Genomic DNA, 22,951 nt, shown 5'->3' with positions numbered 1-22,951 from the left:
TGACTGGTTTCTTCAAAACATTCAGGTCTCAGCTCAAATGCCACCTCTTCAGAGTCATCCTTGACCATCTGGTTAAAGTAGCTCCTCCCCCCATTGCTGCCTTATTTTTTTTTCATTTCACTTATCACTAATGGTATTTGCTTATTTGTGTATGTGTTTGTCTTAAGTTCCACATAGGCATGGGCTATGGCTTGTTTATCATTCAAAACAATATCTAGACCAGGGCTTGGGAATTAAGTGGTGGAGTGCCAAGTCTTTTAAAATGGGGGTCGAGTAGTTTTTCCTTGGCAGGAGCTTCTTTTCCTGGATAGCCTCTTAATAGTCTGGAATGTGCAGCTCATAGTTATTAGGAAGTGTTTGCACTTTGGAAAAACGTCCTTGGAAATCTCTGTCTTTTCTGTTTCTGATCACAGATTGTATTTCAAATTGTTTTAGAAGGAAAAGTGTTTTAACCCAGTTGTAGTGACTGCTAAGTGTTTTCTTTTGAACACACATACACACACACACACACACAACTCTTAGAGTATTAATTGATATGGTAATGCCCTGAGCTCATGTGATATGTACTGTTTTAAAAATAAAACAGTAGATATATTAGCTGTGACATGATTATAACTGCCAGCAAGTAAGGATCATAATAAAGAAGTCACTTCCTGATGTATTTAGGAACACCAGCAACAGCATGCTTCATAAACTGGCTTTGACTTGGTATCTTTCAGACTTTTAGTTACCTGCAGTGTACTGTAATTTTCACTGTTTTTGAGCAGTAATAAGCACTCACAATCTAATGGTCATGTTCGCCATACCCAAGTAAAAGAGTGGCTGAATTCGTGTTTGTTGAGTTTAATTGAACTCTTAGCCTGTAAGTGTAAATTTTTTGCCATACACTCAACAGTTCAAACTGCTTCTGCTAAAATGCTTTTGATAGAATGATAAGAACAGGATGAAAAAAATGCATTTATGTATATGTGATCTCAGTTATGTTAAATATAGATTGAAAGCAGTCTCCAAGGAGGTATGTTAGCCTGTTCATATTGCTAAATGGACAGGAGGATTATGGGGGATTTTTCTTAATGCTTTTATATATTGGGCAAGCAGGCATATGGGAATGATTTATGGGTGGGGCCTGAAGCCGTGCCCAGTTCTTGGGTGCCCTGTACAGCCCGTATGTGAGGCACAGACCCATGGTAGATTGTCCTGGCCCCTGCTTGTGATTGAACCTCTAGTAGCAAGAGCTACTTTACACCAGTACAACCTAAAAGCAGGGGTGTCCAATCTTTTGGCTTCCCCAGGCCACATTGGAAGAAGAATTGTCTTGGGCCAGACATAAAATACACTAATGATAGCTGATGAGCTAAAAAAAAAAAAAAAGTCGCATAATGTTTTAAGAAAGTTTACAAATTTGTGTTGGGCATTCAAAGGGCCGCATGTGGCCCACGGGCCGCAGGTTGGACAAGCTTAGCTTAAAGCAGTTCTCAGGGTTAAGTCAGACTGCAAACATTTGTGTATTCATTCATTCATTCATTCATTCATTCATTCAACACTTTTGCACTAAATGGCTGATTTTGCCAGCCATGTTAGTTACATTAAGCAGACTATTAACCCAAATGAACATGGCCCTGAACTCACTGTTTCTGGCATACTAGAGGAATACTTACACTATTAAGTTGGTGCAAAAGTAATTGCGGTTCTGCCATTGGAAGTAATGGCCAAAACCGCAATTACTTTGGCGCCAACCTAATACATATTCAGGCAATTTCAACCTGTGATAAGGGTTATGAAGGAAAAGTATCAGATGCTATCTGAGAGCACAGAGCAGAGGAGAACCTAGTTTAGGTTGAGAGTTTCAGGTAAGGCTGAGACCCAAAAACAAAGAGGAGTTAGCCAGATGGAATAAGAATATGCCAGACAGAGGAAGCTGCATGGCAAAGGCCAAGAGGCATAGAAAAGTGAAGAACAGAAGGAGACCGTTGTGGGTCTGATGCAGCTAAGCTAGGAAAGATTGGCCCAAGATAGAGAGGTAAACAGGAAGGGACGTGGTTCTGGGAGCTGCAACTTAAAAAGCTGTTTGGTCCGAAACAAGTCAAAGAGTTGCTGAGAACAAGGGGTGCAACCCCCTCAACCCCCAATAACAAAAAATCTCTTTGCTTGGATCTCCACACACATTCAGAGTGTTTGTTGTGGCCTCACAGGATTTTTTCTAAGGCCAAGTCAGCATGGCCAAAGGTCACTACAACTTCTGTAAGAACCTGGCCTCTCCACACTAAGTGTAAAAATGTATTAAACAGTGGATGCTCTGAGAAAAGTGAAGGCATGCTAGATCCAAGCATTTAAGTTAGATTGGCCAGCCATCCCAAGAAACAGATGTTCCAGTAATCTGTTAGTTGGGGTATACAGTGTTAAATTCTGTTTATAATTCTGCTACCAAGTTGTTAGCATGGGATGTCTTCTATAAAATAGCAGTAAGTAAGCATTTCAATGAGGTCCTTAATGTGAGGCATGATGTAGTAAACACATTAGCAGTCTTTTTTTGGTCACTTGTTTCTTACTCAAGAGAAACATCTGGTCGGGGGCGTGGTGGCTCACGCCTGTAATCCCAGCACTTTGGGAGGCCAAGGCAGGCAGATCATTTGAGGCCAAGAGTTTGAGGCCAGCCTGGCCAACATGGCGAAACCCTGTCTCTACTAAAAATGCAAAAGCTAGCCAAGCATGGTGGTGTGCACTTGTAGTCCCGGCTACTCAGGAGCCTGAGGCACAAGAATCGCTTGAACCTGGGAGGTGGAGGCTGCAGTAAGCCGAGATCACGCCACTGCACTCCAGCCTGGGCGACAGTGCGAGACTCCGTCTCAAAAAAAAAAGAAGAGGAAGAAACATCTCTTTAATTATTGCCAATATAAATTAGGGTAACAACAAAGAGATTCTTTAGCCTGCTTTCATATCTGTGTGGACATATTTCAGTGCAGCTGATACCCCATTATTGTCAGCATGCAGTCATACTGGGAAATTTTCCCTTTTGATCATAGCTCATTACTGAAACCCAACTATTTTAAGAGAAATGCCCTTGAGTCATAGGCTTGTTTTATTGCCATGGTATTATCTGATAAATGGTTCATGGTTCTTCCCCTAAGTGAGCATTCTTCATTTGCCATCTGTTTAAAATCACTACAGATTGAAAACTAGTATATTGAACTCTAAGGACGTATCTCTTTCTTACACTGGAATTCTAAAGAAGAATGTGCAGAGCATTACTTATTCTTTCATTCTTCTTAGATTCTTCTTAATCCTTTGGTGAAAACTGAGACACAAGATGGCCGCAAATAAGCCCAAGGGTCAGAATTCTTTGGCCTTACACAAAGTCATCATGGTGGGCAGTGGTGGTGTGGGCAAGTCAGCTCTGACTCTGCAGTTCATGTACGATGAGGTAAGTGCTAATTTTATAATGGATCAAAGTTTAGGCTTTCAGAGAGTATTTCCCTAGCTTAGTTTGGTGCTATTTTGTATGGATTCTTTGAATCCTTGAAATTACTAATAATTTTTTTTTCATTTTTGTCTGTAGAGCCATCTGTACATAACTTGATTTTACAAATCAGGAACTTATGGTCCTTAAAAACCTCATGCTTTAAAAACAAAGCTAAACTAAAAACTACACCTTTTTTTAGTAATCTAACTTTAGCTTTTTTGTTTTTAGGTTTTATTGGATATTCCTACTTTTAATTAATAGAAGTGGTGTGTATAATACTTAATAGAGACTTGAGGTTAACATATATAAAATATCTTTTAGGCTGGGCACGATGGCTCACGCCTAATCCCAGCACTTTGGGAGGCTGAGACGGGCAGATCACGAGGTTAGGAGATCGAGACCATCCTGGCTAACACAGTGAAACCCCGTCTATACTAAAAATACAAAAAATTAACTGGGCATGGTGGCGGGCACCTGTAGTCCCAGCTACTCGGGAGGCTGGGGCAGGAGAATGGTGTGAACCTGGGAGGCGGAGCTTGCAGTGAGCCGAGATCACGCCACTGCACTCCAGCCTGGGCGACAGAGCAAGACTCCCATCTCAAAAAAAAAAATCTTTTAATAAACTTGATGAAAAAGTCGTTTATTGTGTGTTTGGCATGGCACTACACTCATCATTAAGCAGGCTGAGTCACTAAAATTTATAATTACTACACAGGTTACAGATTTGTATGCATGTATTCATATCAGACTTCATCATCCTTGAGTTAAGGTGTAGCCTATATATAGCAATATAGTCTTTCCCTGCAGGAATGTTATCAAGTCTTAATGATTTAAGAGTTGGTAATCCAGTGTAAACATGTATCCTCACTTCTGTTTTCTCCCAATAAAAGCCAGTTTTATTGTTGCAGAGAACTTAGTCCTCGTAACAATCTTGTGTGGGAGATGGTGATATCCCCATTTTACAGATGTGAAAACAGAACCTCAGAGAGTTACCCAACTTACCCAAGAAAAGGGATCTGTGATGAGCAACAAAGTGTTAAACCTAGTCTTTTGACTAAAAATATCCCTACGGATTTTTCCCACCCCATGTCTTTATCTCTTTTTTTACCTTTTATTTTTTTTTAAATAGAGACCAGGGTCTCACTCTGTTGCCCAGGGCGATCCTCCCACCTTGGGCTCCCAAAGCTGGGATTACAGGTGTGAGCCAGTGCACCCAACTCCCCATGTCTTTTTCTATTGCCTATGTCTCACCATTCTTTTTACACACATACATGAAATGCTTAAATCTGTCAGTTGCCATGCTTGTTAGTGAGTGAATTAAAAAGTTTAGGGAAGGTGTAGGTGGGAGAATCACTTGAGGCTAGGAGCTTGAACCAGCTGGCAACAAAGTGAGACCCTGTCTCTATGAAAAAAATTTAAAAATTAGCTGGGCGTGATGCTGCATGCCTGTTTTCCTAGTTACTTAGGAGGCTGAGGCAGGAGGATTATTTGCATTGGAGGTCACAGTGAGCAATGACTGTGCCACTGCATTCCAGCCTACACAACAGAGCAAGACCCCTGTCTCTTAAAAAGAAAAGTTTATGGAGAGTGGATTGACATGGTACTTTAAATGAAATTACTGATTTATTCGTTCAATTCTTTTTTTCATACTGTTTATTTAAGAGCTAATCTTCTCTCAGACTAATCCTTAAATCAGTCTCCTCTTGACAATAAGGAAGCCAAAAGTAAGAATATTCACATGCCCTTTTTTTTTTTTTTTTAAAGATAACGTCTTGCTCTGTTGCCCTTGCAGTGGTGCAGTCTCAGCTCACTGCAACCTCCACCTCCCAGGCTCAAGCAGTCCTCCCATTTCAGCCTTCCAAGTAGCTGAGACTACAGGCATGTGCCACTCTGCCCAGCTAATTGTTGTATATTTTTGTAGAGACGGGGTGTATCCGTTTATTCTCACACTACTATAAAGAACTACCTGACACTGGGGTAATTTATGAAGAAAAGAGATTTAATTGACTCACAGTTCCACAGGCTTAACAGGAAGCATGACTAGGAGGCTTCAGGAGACCTACAATTGTGGCAGAGGGTGAAGGGAAAGCAAGTACATCCTCACATGTTGGGGCAGGGGAGGGAGAGAGAGAGAGAGTGTGTGTGTGAGCAAGCACGTGCGAGCGAGGTGCCACATACTTTAAAAACCATCAGATCTCGTGAGAACTCACGATCTTGAGAACAGCATGAGGGAAATCTGCCCCCATGATCCAGTCACCTCCCACCTGATCCCTCCCCCAACATTGGGAATTACAGTTCAACATGAGATTTGGGTGGGGACACAGAGCCAAACCATATCACGGGGTTTTGCCATGTGTCCCAGTCTGATCTTGAACTCCTGGGCTCAAGTGATCCACTCACCTCAGCCTCCCTAACTGCTGGCATTACAGGCATGAGCCACCACACCTAGCCCACATGCCTAACTTTTAATGAATGACTAAGCACATTAATAGCATGTAAATGTGGTGGAATGTTATTTAACTTTTACAGTTACAAATACACTGTGTCCATTTTTAAAATAATTATTTATTGAGTGTCTACCATGTACCAGGCACTGTTATAGGCTTTAGAGATATAATGATGAATAGCATATGCAAGGTCCCTGCTCTGAGGATTAAATTCTAATGACAGGCTACAGTCATAGCAAATAAATAAGAATATGTCAGATAATGAAAATATGTACAGGAGCTAATAAAAAACCCACAAATGTCTGTGTGTAAATGAATACATGCTAACAATGATACCAAAAGATAGGCCTGGCATGGTGGCTCACACCTGTGATCCCAGCACTTTGGGAGACCGAGGCAGTAGGATTATTTGAGCCCAGGAGTTCAAGACCAGCCTGGGCAACATAGTAAGGCCTTGTCTGCATACGTACACACATACTTATCGTCTACCTGCCTACCTACCTACTGGTTTATCAAGGTATATTAAAGTGAGATTTATGGGGCTGACGATAGGAGTGGGAATGTAAAGTTGTTGAATTGTACTTAAAAAATCAAAAGTTTGGGAAGAAGTCTCATAAAGTTTTAAGGTTTGACTTTCTATTGAGTAGTGTAAATCACTTTATTGACTTAGTTCATTTTAGAAAAAGAAAGGATTCAATGATACTTTCAGTGCTTATCAAAATATTGACTTTTAAGTTATTTCCACAATTCTGGTATGAAAATTTATATTTAGAGTTACATAGAAAAAAGATTATTATAAATCTGGTAAAATATATGTGTAATAGTTTTTGCAGGTATTGTGTTTTAAGGAAGAAAAGCTGTTTTCAAGCTGTAAACAGCCTAGAGGTAATAATTCAGCCCTCTCTTTTTGCAAATGAGGAAACCAACAAATTGTCTAAAATTAAAATTAATATAGTTTTTACCATTGGAGGAATCTGGGCAAAGGGTATACAGAACTCTTCTTGTACTATTTTGGCAGCTTCACATGAATTTATAATTATTTCAAAATAAGAAGTTTTGAAACATAATAATTAAAAAATTGGTGTGTTTTTATCTTTTCTAGTTTGTGGAGGACTATGAGCCTACCAAAGCAGACAGCTATCGGAAGAAGGTAGTGCTAGATGGGGAGGAAGTACAGATCGATATCTTAGATACAGCTGGGCAGGAGGACTACGCTGCAATTAGAGACAACTACTTCCGAAGCGGGGAGGGGTTCCTTTGTGTTTTCTCTATTACAGAAATGGAATCCTTTGCAGCTACAGCTGACTTCAGGTATGTCCCAGAGTAATGTTGTTGCTTGTGACATACTATACAACAATTTCTTCCCCAGAAACAAGTAGACAACTAGAAGTTCTAACTTGTTAGTCTTTTACTCTGTCTCTAATTGTGTTTATTCCCTTTTTGATATCAGTATATGACTCTCTCTACTGTGTTATGTACACACAGTTAGGATACTTTGCATAGTCTTACAGCTCTCCCAGTGTCACCTGTATTGGAGTTTGATTTTGTGACAGCTTCAGTTACCCAGAGTCTCTATGAGTTACTGAAGTATTTCTCTTTAGTGTAAACTATTACTGCCATAACAGTTCATACTTAGAGCACATAATGGAGCTTACTCAGGTTTTATGTCTTTCTCTGTTAGTCATGGTTTCTCAGCACCTATGTAATGCTCAGTAGGCACGTTGCCATCCTCCTCAAAATATAGATGCCCTGATAGCACAGACTGAATTTTTTGTTTCTTTTTCTTATTACATGGGAACCTTCAGAATGAATGAATTTTTTAATAGAAATAGTATCTCTGTAGATGGGCACATTAGATTGTTATATAATATGATATTTTTAATATTTATTGTTTAATCAAAATCTGGAACCCATTTGGTTTTAGAGGAGGTGGTTTTGGTGAAGGGGAAAGAGGTGCTCCTCTATATCTAAGAGGAATTTGGCATAGAGTTCTTGCGTGGTCTTGCAAATACTACATGCATAAATCAAGTGTTCTTTAATTAAATGATACATATTTTTATTTCTGTGTGAAGTGTCCACTTGATTATGGAGGACAGAAAAGAAGCATGTAGTGTATCCTCTATTTTCAAGATTCACACAGCCTAGATGAATATATAAGGCATTTAACCAAGAGCAAGTTAGTGACATAGTAGGAAACATGGGCAGTGGTTAGTGCAGAGGATCTGGGAGGGGAAAGAAGCTGGGAAACCTTCATGAAATAGATGAGCTTGAAGAAAAGAAGGATTTTCACACATAAGGAAAGAGGGCATTTCAGGTGGGTGAGCAAAAAACTAAACCAAGGTTTACACAGAGCATTCCTTTTTATGCACACTTGAAAATCTCAAGAACTTATTCTAAGAGAGCATTCTTTGCAAGAAGCAGGTAATTGAAAAACTCTGAAGTATAGATTTATTTATAAAGTTTGTTGGTTTCTATGAGGAAGGAATTTCGTATATGATGACAGGCAAAGGATGGCAGACTCTGGTAGCTTGTAATTGTGGGAGACATGTTGAAAGTTATATAAATGCCAATGCTTATTCATTCAGCAGATATTTGAGTGCTTATAATGTAGCAAGTCTTGTTCTAAGTAATGAAATAAATGTTATCACCATAGTCACCAAAGTCAAAGTGATATCTCAAGAGAATAAGGTATTTTCGTGCAAGAATCTTGGGCTATTACTATTACAGAAAATAAGGATGATTCATTACTCTTAGGGCGTACCTCCAATGCCCCTGCCATAAATAAAAATGACCCTAGTGACTCACCAACAATATGAAAGGCTTTTTTGAAAAGGTCTGAATGGTTACAGTAGGCACTCCACGTGGTCTAAACTGCAAGAGTAGCATAAATAAATAAAAGGGTAGCATAAATATCAGCTTCTCCCTTTAGCCTTCCTGGTCATCTCTGTGATCCACAAAATCCATTACTTCCTCGTCTGTATATGCAGTCCTTGCTACAGCTCCAGTATCACACTTAACACCCATTCCTTTCCTGTCTCAGTATCCCCAGTACCTATATACGACACAGTTGCTAGCATATAATCTATAGTAAGTACATGTTTAGTAAACATTTGTTTTGATTCAAAAACCCTTTTGGTTTTTACTTTCCTATGTCAAAAATGAAGTTGGACCAGATTGTACTTCCCTATTCTGAAATTCTGTAATAGCCTCTAAAACTGTATTTAAAGGGAGTATTATATTAAGCAAAATGTATATGAAGTTTATACCATAGAATTACTTTTCTCTGACGTCCAGCAAAGTTGCTAATAAAACCAATCTATTAACTCTAAAAAAATAACATCTTCTCACCTCGGAACCCAGTAGGTCCAGGTTTTCTACAGCCGTGTTTCTGCCAGCATCAATCACACTATAGTTTTTCAGTATTGGTTTCCCTGCAGCACCTGACTCAGAGTAGCTTAGTAGGTATTTATTAAGAAATAAATTCATGACTATATATACACACATATGACCAGAGGTGCTAGAGTTACAAACACCTGAGTCAGTCTCACCTTCCAAGTGGTGAGACTGAGTGGCAGGTTAGTTGTTGTTAACAGCTTCATTCAGTGGTGATCATTAAAAAGTCAGGAAACAACAGATGCTGGAGAGGATGTGGAGAAATAGGGACGCTTTTACACTTTTGGTGAGAGTGTAAATTAGTTTAACCATTGTGGAAGACAGTGTGGCGATTCCTCAAGGATCTAAAATAGAAATACCATTTGACCCAGCGATCCCATTACTGGGTATATACCGAAAGGATTATAAATCATGCTGCTATGAAGACACATGCACATGTATGTTTATTGCGGCACTACTCACAATAGCAAAGACTTGGAATCAACCCAAATGTCCATCAGTGATAGACTGGATTAAGAAAATGTGGCACATATACACCATGGAATACTGTGGAGCCATAAAAAAGGATGAGTTCATGTCCTTCGCAGGGACATGGATGAAGCTGGAAACCATCATTCTGAGCAAACTATTACAAGGACAGAAAACCAAACACTGCATGTTTTCACTCATAGGTGGGAACTGAACAATGAGAACACTTGGACACACAGGGCAGGGAACATCACACACTGGGGCCTGTTGTGGGGTGGGGGGCTGGGGGAGGGATAGCATTAGGAGAAATACCTAATGTAAATGACGAGTTGATGGGTGCAGCAAACCAACATGGCACATGTATACCTATGTAACAGACCTGCACGTTGTGCACATGTACCCTACAACTTAAAGTATAATAAAAAAAAGAAAAAAGAACAGCATTCAGGCCCTCATTCACAAAGGAAACTGGTTAAGAAAGTCACAGCACGCCCTAGAAAAGGATTGTGATTGGCCAAAATGCCCTTCCCAAGTACCACATATATTTAATAGTAATCACGGTGAAAGTTGATGTGGTTTTTGCAAGAAATCATGTGAGTGGTAGGAAGCATCATAGCACTGTGTAGTGCTGTACGTCTTAGCCTGCATCACCCAGATACCGTGCTTGTTTGACATTTTATTTTCTAAAAGGATGTTTAAGACAAATGCAAATCAGTGAAGAATGGAGTTTACTTTCTCTGTGGCCCGTAGTCTGTGCGGCCTATAGTCTATTCACATTAGAAGAACTGAGAGTTCAGGTCCAAAGAACTTCTATGAGTGTCGAATGTGTTAGAATGTTTGCTACATCATGAGTAATCAAGTGAATGAAGTAATAATAATAGTAACACTACCCCATACTCATGCAACACTTACCAGGAGCCAGACTGTTCTAAGCATTCACATATATAAACCAGTTTCTCAAACAACACTGTGAGGTAGATACTACTGGATTTCATAGATTATAAGATGTACATTTTAACATCTCTCAGGGCTGTGTCTTATGATATGGCACCATACAGTTATAATTGCCTGCAGTTTTTCTTAGAGTCCGTAAAATAAGATTGAGAACTAGTGATGTCTTAAATTTGACTTTTTTTTAAAAAGTGACATCCAAATTTATAAACGAAGAAACAGAAATGCAGGGTGGTTAAGTGGCTTGCCCCAGCTTGTGCAGTCAGGAATAGCATAGAGTTAAAATCCAGGAGGTCTGCCTTCGTATTCTCGTGGTATCTACTGTACAAGTTCATTGTGTGCTCTGGAGTTGGATTTCTCAGTCCTGGTTCTACTTAAGTGTGACTCTGAGCAAGTTAACATAATTTCTGTGTGCGTCAGTTTCCTCATCTGTAGGATAAGAATAATAATGATACTAACTTCATAGGTTTAGATAAGGATTAAATGAGAAAATATAAGTCTTGAAAGCAGTGTTTGGCACATTGTAAGCGCTGAGTAAAATGTTAGTGGTAGTAGTGTGGTGGTGGTATTTAGGAAACATTGTCTAAGAAGCACAGAATAGAATAATCTGAAAATAAGGCAAGAAGAAGATTTTTCCCAGTTTTTCAAGCATCACTATAAAATGCCTGCAGCCAGGTACAGTGGCTCACAGCAATAATCCCAGCACTTTGGGAGGCTGAGGCAGGCAGATCACTTGAGCTCAGGAGTTCAAGACCAGTCTGGACAACATGGTGAAACCCCGTCTCTACAAAAAAAAGAAAAAAAGAAAAAAACTTAGCTGGGTGTGGTGGTGCATGCCTATAGTATAGGTGTGCTACTCAGGAAGTTGAAGTGAGAGAATTGCTTGAGCCTAGGAGGTTGAGGCTGCAGTGAGCCATGATCATGCCACTGCACTCCAGCCTGGGTGACAGAGTAAGACCCTGTCTCCAAAAACAAAACAAAACAAAACAAAACAAAACAAAATGCCTGCAAAACCAAGTGTACTTTGCTGATTTGCCATTCTAATATCCCTTTAATTTTCTGATTTTCTCTTATTCTAAAATACAGTTGTCCCTCAGTATCAGGGCGGGGCAGGGATTGGTTTCAGGACTCCTTGTGGATACCGACATCCATAGATATTCAAGTCTCTTCTATAAAATGGTGTGGTATTTGCAGATAGCCTATGCACATCCTCCCATGTACCTTAAGTCATCTCTAGATTACTTTTGATAGCTAATACAGTGTAATTGCTATGTAAATAGTTGTTATTCTGCATTTTAAATTTTGTTTTACTTTTTATTGTGGCATTTTTTTGGTTTTTGATTTTTTTTTGAGACAGGGTCTTACTCTGTCATCTAGGCTAGAGTACAGTGATGTAATCATGGCTCACTGCAGCCTTGAACTCCTGGGCTCAAGCGATCTTCCTGAGTAGCTAGGACTACAGGTGCACACTGCTACACCCGGCCAATTTTTTTTTTTTCTATTTTTTATAGATATGGGGTCTCACTATGTTGCCTGGGCTGGTATTGAACTCCTAGCCTCAAGCAGTCCTCCTGCCTCAGCCTCCCAAAGTGCTGGGTTTACAGGTATGAGCCACTGCACCTGGCTATTTTGGGGGTTTTAAAAGATATTTTTTATTTGCAGTTAGTTGAGTCTGTGGATACAGAGGGCTGACTTTACTTACGTTCCTATAGCTTCAACAGCTCTTAATAATTTCAATGGAGAGGCATTTTTAAGGTAGCAAATTAGTAAACCTAAGTCTTACAGATTTCCTTTTGTTTGTTGATTTTACAAGAAAACATTTCTTCCAGTAGATTAATAATGAGCTAACATTTTTTGAATATTTACTCTGTTCCATGCAGTTATAAGCACTTCACATTTAACCCTCATAGCAACTTTATAAGGAAGGTATAATTGTTAGCTCCATTTTATAGATGAGGAAACTGAGGTAAGAAGTACTTTGCACTTTGCTCAGACTTACATGACTAGGAAGAGCAGAACCGTGGTACTTGAAAATTGATGACACTTTCACAGTGGATAACCTACCTCTCAATGCAAAATCTATGCTCAAGGTCTGACTTCCAGTAATTTCTGGCACATTTGGGTTTTAAAAAACAATTGGTGGGGCCCTTGATACCATGCAATAAGAATAGCACTCTCTAAATCTTCCTGCCAAGAACCAATAGCCCTACTTTAATTATGAGGAAAACATCTGACAAATCCCAATTGAGAGACATTTTACAAACTGCCAGCCAGCAGTCCTCAGAACTATTAAGGTCATCAAAAACAAGGAAAGCCTAAGAACTACCATGGCTAACTCAAGGCTAAAGAAACATGACGAAACTAAATGTCATGTGGCAACCTGGATGGGATCCTGGACAGAAAAAGGATGTCAGGCAAAAAGCAAGCACATTTGAATAAAGTTTGGACCTTAGTTGCTAATACTGTATCAATATTGGTTCATTAATTGTGATTTGTGTACCACAGTAGTAGAAGATGTTAACAATAGGGAAAACTAGGTATGGGGTAAACAGGAACTTTCTGTACTATCCATATAATGTTAATATTTCTTTTTCATTTTCTCTTATCCAGGGAGCAGATTTTAAGAGTAAAAGAAGATGAGAATGTTCCATTTCTACTGGTTGGTAACAAATCAGATTTAGAAGATAAAAGGCAGGTTTCTGTAGAAGAGGCAAAAAACAGAGCTGAGCAGTGGAATGTTAACTACGTGGAAACATCTGCTAAAACACGAGCTAATGTTGACAAGGTAACACGTGACTCTCTTTACTACTGCATCATGTTAAAATAGGTTGGTTTGCTTTAACTTGGCTCCATTTTGTCTGGAGAGTCTATGAAACTTTCAAATAGAGATCTAATGTATATTGATTTTTATCATCCCTGAATGCTCAGATACATGTTAGGAATTTTAGTTCACCTTGTCCTTAGCTTCCCAGAAGACATTAAAACATGAGACACTGCAGCTAAATGTACTTTTTTTTTTTTTAAAGCACTGATGGCATTCCTGACCTTTTTTTTTCCCCCTTATCCTGTTGAGTCTTTGGATAATTTCGAAGGAATCGTGTGAGTCCCAAGATTCCAGCACTAAACGTTCTTACCTCTGACCTGACGTCTACCTAACCCCACTTAAGTTCTTAAAAATAAGGGTACCTCCCAAGATGAAGAAGCCCCCAGATAAGAGCGTTTTAAAATCTCTCCTGCCACTCTCCACTCCCCACCCTTAACCTTTGTTTTCTTCTGAAAGAGAAAGAAAGGAAAGGAAACCCCCTGCCTTCCTTTCTTGTCTTCTCACTTTGTTCAGAGTGGCCCTTCCTGAAGACCAGGTGTGGAACACTCCCAAGTGCATTTCATCTCACTGCCCTAGACCAGCTCCCGTATCTAGAAAGACTGCCTACTAGGCTGAGGTAGCACAGAATCTTAAAGGCCTCCAAGTGGGGTCTTTCTTCAGCCTGCAAGTATCTAGGCTCTATAGTGTGCCTCTCAAGCTGTAATAGGCAAAAGAACTGCCTGTAAATGTTGATAAACACACATTCTTGGGTCTTACCCCTAGAGATTTGGATTCATTTGGTCTGGAATGGGGCCTGGGAATTTACACTTCTAGCAAGTGCTGCATGTGCTTGTAGATTTATAACCCTGATCCAGAAAGTACTAGGTTAAAAAAAAAGTTCGAGATTTGTTCTGTTATTTTTCTGTAGGTCTTAAGACAGTGTCATTGCTGTCTTAAGCTTATTAACTTTTTAAGACATCGTCAGATTCCTTAAGTGAGTGAGTACTACAGATTTTTATTCAGGATACTAATTTTTTCTAAGGTTAGGACTAGGGCAAGTGTGTGTGTGTGTGTGTATGTGTGTGTGTGTGTGTATGTATATGTGTGTGTATATGTGTGTTTTGCTTAAATAACAAAGTTATTTCTCACAGTTCTGGAGGCTGGCGAGTCCAAGATCAAGGTCTTAGACAATATGATTCTTGAGAGGGCTTTCTTCCTGATTTGCTGGATTTCCTTACACTTCCTGCTGTATCCTCACATGACAGAGAGAGAGAGAGCTCTTCTGATTCTTCTTAGGATACTAATTCCATTATGAAAACCCTACCCTAGTGACGTAATTACCACCCAAAGGCCCCATCTCTTATTGCCATCACATAAGGAATTCGGGTTTCAGTATATGAATTTTGGGGTGACACAAGCATTCAGTCCATAGCATGCCCTATCATAGTTTCCTGGGAACCATGGTTTCCGAACACAGTAACTAGGGCTTGGGTATTTCAGTTAGCTTCCATTTGGAAATGGGAACAAGAATACCTGCTTCATAGGATTATTGTAAAGATGAAATGAAATCACATATGTAAAATGCCCAGCCTGTGCCTGACATTTCTAAGTCATTAGAAAATTACAGATTTGAAGAGACAATTTGTATGGCAAATATTTTTAAAGTACTAATGAAAATATATTTTAAGATTGAGGGTTTTAAAAGGCAACATTGAACATTCTCATAGTATATATATACTTTTCTAATTGATGTCTCGAGTAGGTTGTAGAACACACTATAAAAACTATTTGAACCTAAGGGGAGTGGGGAAGAGATGCAGACACTGGCAGTCCAAGATAGAAAGCTATATTGTAACAGTCCTTTTGGTGATCATCTGTTGGCATCAGAGGCCCTGGGAAGTATGGTGTCTGCATTAGCACAGCTCTTACAGGACAGTGAGAAAAAGACCAAAAACCTAGGGAAAATGGCCCAAAAACAGCAACAGGCATGTCGTAGAAAGGAAACACAAATGGCCTTTAAACTGGAAGAGAGGCTCGGTCTCACTTATAAAAAGGGAAGTACAACTTAAAAATACAGTGGAATGTCCTTTTTTTACCCGTCACTTTGGGAGAAAAAAAACAAAGACGTTGAGAATAGAATATACTGTTGGCAAGAGTGTAGAAAAACAGGAACCTCTCATATGTTGGTGGAAGGGCAGTTTTGTGATACCCGTCAGAATTATGACCCAACAATTTAAGTGCTAAAAATGTATTACACAGAACAAACTATGCACTCACGTATACATGTATGTTCAGTGGTAGTGAGTGAAGCATTATTTTTAGAAGCAAAAGACTGGAAATATCCAAGTGTTCAATAATGGACTGGTTTAAATACTAGAGTATTGCCCAACAATTAAAAAGAAATGAGGATAGAACTAAATGTGCTGATATCAAATGATCTTCAATTATAAAGTAAGTGAAACAAAGTACAGAGTGGTGTCTGTAGCTTGCTGCCATGTGTTTTAAACACACATACATACACATTATCTGTGTAGACATCATAAGGATATGTAAGACTCTGATACCTGTGGTTGCCTCCAGAGAATTAAGCCACAGTTTATGCTCTTTTCACTGTAAGTACCCTTGTGAACTTTTTGCCATATTCATGGACACTTGGCCCTCAAACAACACAGATTTGAGCTGTGCAGATTTTTTTTCACAGATGCAGTCTGCTTCCATGTCAGTGGGCTCTGCATCCACAAATAAATGCAGACAGAGAATACAGCAGGATGTGAAACCTGCATATGCGGAGGGCTGGCTTTTTGTATCCATGGGTTCCGCAGGGCCAGCTGCGGGACTTGAGTAGGTACAGATTTTGGTATCCACAGGCATCCTCGAACCAATCCCCCACATACTGAGGTACGACTGTATTACTTTCTCAAAAAATAAAAAATAAAGGTATAAGGCCGTTTTAGTTACTGTGGCTGTATAACAAAGTACACCCCAGAACCTTTATGGGTAAAACAGTCATTTATTCTGCTGATATATTCTGTGGCCAAGAATTTGAACAGGGCACAGTGGAAATGGCTTGGCTCAGCTGCCTCAGCTGAAAGCTTCAAGTCTAGGCACTGGAAATACCTAAACTTAGGTTCTGAAGGCTTGTTCGCACATGTCTGGCTCAGCCAGATGATGCTGGCCGTTATTCAAGGATGCCTCAGTTCCTCTCCAGGTGAGCTCCTCCATGTGGCCTTTTCCATGTGTGCTAGTTTAGGCTTCCTCACAGCACAGTGGGCAGAGTCTCCAAGGGCAAGTGTCACAAGAGAATAAGAACCAGGCAGAAACCATACGGCCTTTTAGGACATAGTCTCTGAAGTTATGCAGCATTATTTCTACCTCATTCTACAGGTTGGAGGTAGTCACAAAGTCTCACCTAGGTTGAGAAGGAAGGGGAATAGACTTCAGCTCTTGATGAAAAGTGGCAGGATTCTGGAAAAGCACATAGGAAACATTGCTGTGGCCAGTTTCAGTTAATACAGTCTGCAGTTGGTGGTCACCTGTCCAAAACAGAATTACATTAAACGAGGCTGCCTGTAAAGTGAGGTGCAAATCTATACTGAAGACTATAATTTCATGTACTGCTACATCCTGCACAGTGGCTACCAGATAAAGTACCTCAGTGGCTACGTAAAAGTCATTTGCAGCAACTATTCAATTTCCAGAATTAGGTTATACTTGTGTTCATGGTTGTTTTCCTGAGGAAATAATCTATTAATCAGAAAAGCTAATATTTGTTTGTGTTTATAAGAGCCAGGCACTTTGGTAAGTACCAACCACTTAATCCTTAATTGTGTGAGGCATAGATACTCTTCTGATGCTCACTTTTTAGACGAGGAAGCTGCGATGTGGGGAGATTACATAACTGGCTCAAGGTCACGGGATTCGTGGTGGCATCTGCGGCTTCTAGGTCTGGCCAACTCTGGTGCTCACATTCTTTCTTCAATATTTTACACAAAACAATGGTTGGGGCCAGGTGCGGTGGCCCACGCCTATAATCCTTGCACTGTGGTAGGCCAAGGCAGGCAGATTACTTGAGCCCAGGAGTTCGAGACCAGCCTGGGCAACATGGCAAAAGCCTATCTCTACAAAAAATACAAAAATTAGCCAGGTGTGGTGGCGAATGTCTGTAGTCCCAGTTACTCAGGAGGCTGAGACAGGAGGATTGCTTGAGCCTAGGAAGTAGGTGGAGGCTGCGGTGAGCCGAGATCATAACCACTACCCCTCCAGCCTGGGTAATGGAGTGAGACCCTATCTCAAAAACAAAACAAAACAATGGTTGGAATAGCTAGTGTATCTCCCATTTCTTATGTCATCCACTGCTAGAAACCTGATCACAAATTTTCAGGAATAGCAAGTGTTATTTCCTTTTATTAAATTGTGAAGTGTCATGCTTTGTCACAGAACAAATGCTAGCTCTCCATAAGATCATTGGCTCATGCGTTATCCTCATCTGGAGTCCAAATAGACCATTAGGTGGAAGTTTCAAAGATGCAGATTTTAAATCTACTCATGAAAAAGTATCATAGCCACCAGAGCTGGGGCATGGCTTGTCTCAGGAAGCCATGCTTGTCGCAGAGGAATCACTCCGAGGCTAGAGGAACATCTGGGCAATCCTACTTGTGTACTCATTGGATTCATTCAATGACCTTGTTAGTATCCTTCTAGCTAAATGCTCTGGTTCTTAATTCACGACTCCAAGGTTGCTCTTGATTTTTAAGGAACATTTTGGCAGAACAGAGAGAAGTTGAGAAAATATTAACAGATGTCCAAAGGGGCAGTGTGATTTATTATGTCAAGAGAATCAGTTTTATGTTGAGGGAATAATTTTGGTAGAAATACACTGTATTTTTTGGAAAATATCATATTTGGGTTTTTTTTCATTTTACAAGTAATACATGGATACATGCTTATATAAAGAAAAATTCATAATATAAAAACATAAGGAGGAAAAATGAGTCACATTTCTCCCATAGTTCACTCCTTTCCCCTCCCTTTCAGTAACCAGTGCTAACACGGGTGTGTCTTTCCAGACGTTAAAAGGAGGCATACATATCTCTCTAAGGGAAAGTTTGCATTTGCTTGTTTTTTCTCCCTGTATTAATAGGATTTGTGTATATATATATATATACACACACGTAATATATTTTGTATCTGTATATATAGAGCATATTTCTGTGGTGTGCTTTTTAAATTTTATGACAAATCTTACAGCTCTTCCATGTCACTGCATATAGATGCATCCACATTCTTTTTAAAACCACAAAGTATTCCATGGTTAGACTTTTCCATAATTCAGCCATTTTCCTATTAATGACATTTGTTTGTTACAGCACTGTTCACAATAGCCAAGATACGGAACCAACCCAAGTGCCAACAACAGATGAATGGATAAAGAAAATGTGATATGTATACACTATAGAGTACTATTCAATCATTGAAAAGGATGAAATCCCGTCATTCATGGCAATATGGATAGAACTGGAGACAATTAAGTGAAATAAGCCAGGAACAGGCAGTTAAACACTGCATGTTCTCATTCATATGTAAAAGCTTAGAAAAAGTTGATCTCATAGAAGTAAAAAATAGAACAGAGAATACTAGAGGCTGGAATGGGAGGGATAGGTAGAGATTTGTTAAATTATACAGAATTCAGCTAGATATGAGGAATGAGCTCTGGTGTACTATACTGTTGTAGATGACTATACTTAACAATAATGTATAGTTTCAAATACCTGAAAGGAGGATATTGAATGTTCCCAACACAAATAATAAATGATTGAGATGATGGATACGCTAATTACCCTGGTCTTAGTCACTGTACGTTATATGTATCAAAACATCACTGTATACTCTGTGAATATGTGTCAATTAAACAGACAAAATTCAATTGAAAATAAAATCAGAAATTAAACCTTCATCTAGTTTCCTTTTCATAGTGATTTATCTGCATTAGAAAGCAATACTGGGAGTATTCCAATAATTACATTTAGTTAGAATCGAGACCTCCTGTCCTAGCTAGTTAGCCAGAGACTTGAAACAGAGGTCTTCTGAAATTCCTAGTCTCTGGGGAAATAGAATCACAACCAGTGGGGGCAAGAACTCATGGCTTTTATGTCATCATTGTGTTCCGTTCTGTTGCATACTTTGTGTGTGTGTGTGTTTTATGCTTTTTTCCCTTTAACCATTTATGCTCCTTCATGTTGGTCCTATGTCTGTTTGACTCAGCCCATTCATCTTTGATAGTTTCCTTGCTTTCTGACTTAAATTTTATGCTTCTTGCTGCAGATCAGGAATCAGCCATTCATCTAAGGAACTCAGGTTCTGTTTAGGAGGAATGATACTTAGCAGCCACAGCATAGTTACATAATTTGCTTGTTGCTATTGTGTTGTCATTTTTTCAGTGAATAGTGCTAGGAAATAGGTATTACTAAAAGAAAAAAAATGTGATCGTGTTATTTCCAATTTAAATTTAACATTACAAATGTTTACATCTTTGATTTTGTACTTGTATCTTTTCTCTTACACTGAAAATCTTGGTTCCTAAATTACATTAACATAATTCCTCCTTTGCATTAATAAAATAGTTCCAAAAGAGCAACATTGCTGTCACAAACAAACTACAAAATGAAGTTTGGCTGGGTGTTGTGTTTCACATCTGTAATCCCAGAACATTCGGAGGCTGAGGCAGGTAGATCACCTGAGGTCAGGAGTTCAAGACCAGCCCGGACAACATGGCAAAACCCCGTCTCTACTAAAAATACAAAAATTAGCCAGACATGGTGGTGCATGTCTGTAATCCCAGCTACTTGGGAGGCTGAGGCAGGAGAATCTCTTGAACCCGGGAGGCGGAGGTTGCAGTGAGCTGAGATCGTGCCATCACACTCCAGCCTGGGCAACAGAGACTGTCTCAAAAAAAAAAAAAAAAGTTTAAGATTTGTCTTTCTTTTGTTTTGTTGGAATTTTGTTTCTATTTTTATCCTTAGCATCTATTCTAAAATAGATACTTTCTATGCTATGTCTTATAGACCTTTGAAATAATTCCTCTGTATGACTGTGTCACCATCTTGGAATATAGTCAGTCTTACTTGTTTGTGTCTTTTTGTTTGTTTGTTTTTTGAAATGGAGTCTCACTCTGTTGCCCAGGCTGGAGTTCAGCAGCACAATCTCAGCTCACCGCAACCTCCGCCTCCTGAATTCAAGTGATCTGCCTCAGCCTCTCCAGTAGCTGGGATTACAGACATACACCACCACACCTGGCTAATGTTTGTATTTTTAGTAGAGATAGGGTTTCTCTGTGTTGGTCAGGCTGGTCTTGAACTCCTGACCTCAGGTGATCCGCCCACCTCAGCCTCCCAAAGTGCTGGGATTACAGGCATGAGCCACCACGCCCGGCCAGTCTTAACTTATTTTAATTTGATTTTCAATTTTTAGGATTTGCTATTTTGTTTTATTTTTTATTTTTATTTTTATTTCTTTTTTTTGAGACTGAGTCTTGCTCTGTCGCCCAGGCTGGAGTGCAGTGGCACAATCTCAGCTCAGTGCAACCTCCACCTCCTGGGTTCAAGCAATTCTTGTGCCTCAACCTCCCCAGTAGCTGGGATTACAAGTGCCCGCCACCACACCCAGCTAATTTTTGTATTTTTAGTAGCGACGGGGTTTCACCATGTTGGCCAGGGTAGTCTAGAACTCCTGACCTCAGGTGATCTGCCCGCCTCAGCCTCCCAGAGTGCTGAGATTACAGGTGTGAGTCACCGCACCTGGCCTAATTTTATTTTTGAATACATAAAACACCTATGTCTCTAAAGTAGAAATTCTATAACAAGATATACTCAGAGATGCCTCACTCTTCCTTGTGCCCTCCTCCCTTCTTGAAAATAAAATTGATTATTAGGGTTTGGTTTATTATTTCATTGTTCTTTGTGCAAGGGCGAACAAATACATGTATACTCCTGCCCTACACACACACACACACAGGTAGCCTACGCTCTATCTGCTATTCTGCGCCTTGCTTTTTTCAGACGCTTTAGGAAAGACCACATCAGTCATGACATACACACACTTCTTTACTCTCAGCACTCATTGTCGCTTTCATATTTCTTGCTTATCTTTAGTCCAGAATTCAAAAGTGATCATAAAAGTTATTCTTCCTTTTATCATGTACTCTCAGCCGTTTATGTGGAGTGGGAGTGTGAGTGTGTAGCCTTCCAGACCCTTCTATGTTACAGAACAGAGGAATTTCTTATTGAAATTTAACTTTGAATTGTTATACTCGTAATTTTCTTAGTTACTATGCTAATATCTCATTATTTACCGGTTCCTAGACATCAGACAAAAACTGATAAATTCTCAAATATAGAGTAACAGACAGTTGTTTCATAGTGTCTGGTATCAAGATGATAAAGCATACACCCATCTTCCTCAGCTTCATTTCTAAAAATGGAGCTGAGGAAACCAAGTTATGAAATATAATCAAATTATTAAATATGAATTTAAGCATATATTAAATATAAATTAATAAAATACATTTATTGATTATAAAGTACTTAAATATAATCCATTGAGTTTTATCTTTGGGGCTGTCGTCACCTTATAGCACTTTTTAGACTTTTGTCTCGAAAACTGGAACAGAAAGATCAGGTTTTATTACATATGAACATTTTTACCATAAAGTGTAATTCAGAAAACTTTCTAGTTTCCTCCTTTTTTCAAGATACTAGGAAAATCAGGCTTTAGTTTTATGCTTTCCGCTCTGTACTCCCAAACAAGAGCTCTTAAATATTTATACTTCTGTTATCCCCAAAGTTTAACTGCTGTAATTTGGAGAAGTACTAAGTTCATATACCTGTTTGCTTTATTTATCCTATTTTTTTTCTTTCTAGGTATTTTTTGATTTAATGAGAGAAATTCGAGCGAGAAAGATGGAAGACAGCAAAGAAAAGAATGGAAAAAAGAAGAGGAAAAGTTTAGCCAAGAGAATCAGAGAAAGATGCTGCATTTTATAATCAAAGCCCAAACTCCTTTCTTATCTTGACCATACTAATAAATATAATTTATAAGCATTGCCATTGAAGGCTTAATTGACTGAAATTACTTTAACATTTTGGAAATTGTTGTATATCACTAAAAGCATGAATTGGAACTGCAATGAAAGTCAAATTTACTTTAAAAAGAAATTAATGTGGCTTCACCAAGAAGCAAAGTTCAACTTATTTCATAATTGCCTACATTTATCATGGTCCTGAATGTAGCGTGTAAGCTTGTGTTTCTCGGGCAGTCTTTCTTGAAATTAAAGAGGTGAGATGGGGGTGGGGAGTGGGAGGAAAGGTGACTTCCTCTGGTGTTTATTATAAAGCTTAAATTTTATATCATTTTAAAATGTCTTGGTCTTCTACT

The 22,951-nt window shown here is 39.2% G+C and overlaps 1 protein-coding gene across 2 annotated transcripts in view; it reads left to right on the top strand.

Moving 5' to 3' along the window:
* RALA (RAS like proto-oncogene A) overlaps positions 1-22,619 on the top strand; it is an 81,391-nt gene extending 58,772 nt beyond the window's left edge. For both annotated transcript variants that reach the window (XM_032758273.2, XM_058445586.1), the window contains exons 2-5: positions 3,271-3,421; positions 7,010-7,218; positions 13,330-13,504; positions 22,438-22,619. In XM_032758273.2, the coding sequence (XP_032614164.1) occupies positions 3,308-3,421; positions 7,010-7,218; positions 13,330-13,504; positions 22,438-22,560 (621 nt within the window). In that variant the 5' untranslated portion in view covers positions 3,271-3,307 and the 3' untranslated portion in view covers positions 22,561-22,619. The remainder of the gene's footprint in view (positions 1-3,270; positions 3,422-7,009; positions 7,219-13,329; positions 13,505-22,437) is intronic.
* The last annotated feature ends 332 nt before the right edge of the window (positions 22,620-22,951 follow it).

Source organism: Hylobates moloch, unplaced genomic scaffold (genome assembly GCF_009828535.3).
Source record: "Hylobates moloch isolate HMO894 unplaced genomic scaffold, HMol_V3 SCAFFOLD_1, whole genome shotgun sequence".
NCBI classification, from domain to species: domain Eukaryota; kingdom Metazoa; phylum Chordata; class Mammalia; order Primates; family Hylobatidae; genus Hylobates; species Hylobates moloch.
Note: the sequence above shows the minus strand (reverse complement) of the source record. Positions and strands in the feature narration are given on the sequence as shown.